This window comes from Sphaeroforma arctica (assembly GCF_001186125.1).
Source record: "Sphaeroforma arctica JP610 unplaced genomic scaffold supercont1.1244, whole genome shotgun sequence".
Lineage (NCBI taxonomy): Eukaryota > Ichthyosporea > Ichthyophonida > Sphaeroforma > Sphaeroforma arctica.
Genome location: NW_014039314.1, coordinates 15,323 through 18,795, shown reverse-complemented (window position 1 = coordinate 18,795; position 3,473 = coordinate 15,323). Strand labels below are relative to the sequence as shown.

General features: G+C 41.8%; 1 protein-coding gene across 1 annotated transcript in view; it reads right to left on the bottom strand.

Annotated features, from left to right (window-relative positions):
• Window positions 1-320: 320 nt before the first annotated feature.
• SARC_10425 (hypothetical protein) overlaps window positions 321-3,473 on the bottom strand; it is a gene marked incomplete at its 3' end in the record, with an annotated part of 6,349 nt that continues 3,196 nt past the window's right edge. The window contains exons 4-6 of the mRNA XM_014295534.1: window positions 2,696-2,791; window positions 2,106-2,324; window positions 321-409 (exon numbers count right to left, since the gene is read on the bottom strand). Coding sequence (XP_014151009.1) covers window positions 321-409; window positions 2,106-2,324; window positions 2,696-2,791 — 404 coding nt within the window. The remainder of the gene's footprint in view (window positions 410-2,105; window positions 2,325-2,695; window positions 2,792-3,473) is intronic.

Genomic DNA, 3,473 nt, shown 5'->3' with positions numbered 1-3,473 from the left:
TATATTTATATATATATATATCTCTATATATGTATATATATACATATATATATATACATATATATATTATATATATATATATATATATATATATATATATATAAAGTGTGTGGAGAGTGAGTATGCTATATGTACATGTGGCTGGTAATTCTATCTCACCACCTAAGCGATGAACCCTCAAACGAGAACCTTGGATAGACAAAAAAAGGATGCTTGAACAGAGGTTGATGAAACCTGCGTACATTATGCATAACCGATCTCCAGTGACTTGTGATATCTACGCATGTACCTACTTTCAAAAATGTTTTCCTCATTCTTACCTGGCCAAGTACATAGCTTTCGCCTCTTGCTCCTTCAATCCATTAACGCCTGTTCCAGCCAATTGAGGCTCGTGCGCCAGATAATTCTCCTGCACAATTCATACAAGTGCGCATCACACACGGACGAGTACGCGATAAATACGGTGACTTGCATACAATAGAAAGAAGGGTATTCTTCTATGAGAAAGCGTGTACTATAAATACAGTGACTTGCATACAATAGAAAGAAGGGTATTCTTCTATGAGAAAGCGTGTACTATAAATACGGTGACTTGCATACAATAGAAAGAAGGGTATTCTTCTTTGAGAAAGCGTGTACTATAAATACGGAGACTTGCATACAATAGAAAGAACGGTACTCTTCTATGAGAAAGCGTGTACTATAAATACGGTGACTTGCATACAATAGAAAGAACGGTATTCTTCTATGAGAAAGCGTGTACTATAAATACGGTGACTTGCATACAATAGAAAGAAGGGTATTCTTCTATGAGAAAGCGTGTACTATAAATACGGTGACTTGTATACAATAGAAAGAACGGTATTCTTCTATGACAACGTGTGTACTATAAATACGGTGACTTGCTTACAATAGAAAGAAGATAATTCGTCTATGAGAATGTGTGTACTGTCCCTTGTGCCGATCCACAGAGACAGGGGCGGCCTTCATATGCAGTGAAAGAATAGTGTTCTTCTATGCGTCAGTGCTAGCAATGGGTAAGGTGGCTGTCCTATCTTTCGGATGAATGGACCGAATGTATGGAGGAGGGTGCGATGTACAAGGTACGGGTCCGCCCAGAGAAGCGTGGTCCCCGTGTAGACGGGACAGGTGCAGGATTTAGGGCCGAAATGCACCATTCTGTATACACCAGGGTGAGCCGGATTTAGGGCCGAAATGCACCATTCTGCATACACCAGGGTGAGCCGGAGGGCTCATTCCATCAAATCTAATTCAACCCGATCTACACATTGGCTAAGTAGCGGAATCCCAGTGCTACGAACTATAACTGGCTGTCTCAAGTGACCAGTGCACAAGAAAACAAGTACCACCCATCCACCCGTTGCTCGTATCGCAACATAGCTACAACTACAAACAACAACGGTCATCTAGCAACATAGCTACAACTACATACAACAACGGTCATCTAGCAACATAGCTACAATTATATACAACAACGGTCAACTAGCAACATAGCTACAATTAAATACAACAACGGTCATCTAGCAACATAGCTACAACTACATACAACAACGGTCATCTAGCAGCATAGCTACAACTACATACAACAACGGTCATCTAGCAACATAGCTACAACTACATACAAGAACGGTCATCTAGCTTCACCCATTCACTTCAGGCACCTCTGCAATAAAACACAAGGCCTGCTCTCTATCAGACCCCACACACGTGTTCGTACTTCAATCTTGCCCGACGAGTTGTTTGGGCCCACATTGCAAGTGCCTGCACTCACCAACCTTTTGTCACTGAGCGTGATGAACAGGGTGTCATATATCTATGACCATAATGATGTGCACCTCTACATTAAAAGAGGACTGAATAAACCTAACCCTATCTATGACCATAATGATGTACACCTCTACATAAATTTAGGACTGTATAAACCTAACACTATCTATGACCATAATGATGTGCACCTCTACATAAAAAGAGGACTGTATAAACCTAACCCTATCTATGACCATAATGAAGTGCACCTCTACACAAAATAGGGCTGTATAAACCTAACCCGTCAGCCCACATCCACAACAGCCTCAGACACACACCTGAGACATCAACGGGATGATATCGTCCACAAAGAAGTGGCGCAGACGGTCGTCTATGGTCATCTTGCGTGCTTCTTCTGGGTTGTACACTTTTCGCACACAATCAAACGCGTTCATGGACGTTACAGTGTCCTTATGCGCCTTCCTGATACCTTCTTTGGCGCTGTTGTATGTGATTTTCTCATTGTCTAAACTCCACACCGACAGTTGATTCAGAATCTGAGGCCAGTCGAGTGACAAGAAAGGAACAACAAACTGGTTAGAAGTTCAACAAGAAAGTAAAGTGAGCCTGGAGGTAAACCGGAATAAACCCTTAACCCTAAAAACTCTAAAATCGGAACGAAAAAGTGGCTGGTTTTAGACACCAACGATGAATGGGTCGATACATCAGAGAAATGTATAAGGGTGGTAGATTCAGGGGTGCAGATTAAATAGACAAGCACAAGGTATGTCCGTTTTTGCGCTCGTGCATGGACACAAACGGGACGGATCCGTCATCCTACTGTGTTATCAGGATGTCCCGAACAGCGCCTTTACTTGACAACCCACCGAGACTGCCTAGAGATACCGCGAGAGAAACGAACACTCACCTGCCGTAGATCGTTCTGGGTGGATGTGATGAGCTCCTCCAGGGCATTGGGTTCGATTTTGAGTCCTTCTTTGAAACATATGCTCATGAATTTACCCTGTGGAGCGATACAGAAAAGGGGGTACTGTGTATTGCATGGTGTTCGAGAGAATGAGACATAGCTCTTGTACAGCCCAGGCTGTGTCCTTACAATTGGAAGTGAGAAAACCCCCGAGCCCAGTTGTGAACGTGCATACGTACATAAAACAGTTGTGAACGCGTACATAAGTATATAAAAGGGACACTTCATATCGATGGGAATACAGTGGCGTCAGATAATATTCTCTGGAAAGTTACGCGATGGTCACACCAGAACTCCCTTTGGAAAAGTGTGGTACATTTATGCGCAGGATCTGTCCGGAAACCCCACAGCCCTCCAATGCTAGTCATGTAGTGCAGGACACTACTACAAATACCTGTTCGCCGATCCACTCTGATATACAGTTGAGAACATTTACATAGCTATCTACTCCATGATATATATATATATATATATATATATATGAGATATATAGTCATACTCAACTCTGATCTGTAGGGCGGATATACATGTGAATATTTTGGAGACCAATGTAGTAGATATGTCCACATATGTCAGGTACACCTATACCTTGGTCTGTATTGCTGACACACACGTCATTGTATCTTCATAGACAAAAGTAAAAAACAATATATAGATATATATACACACACACACATATATATATATATATATATATATGAGGCGGGCGTGGCGAAGC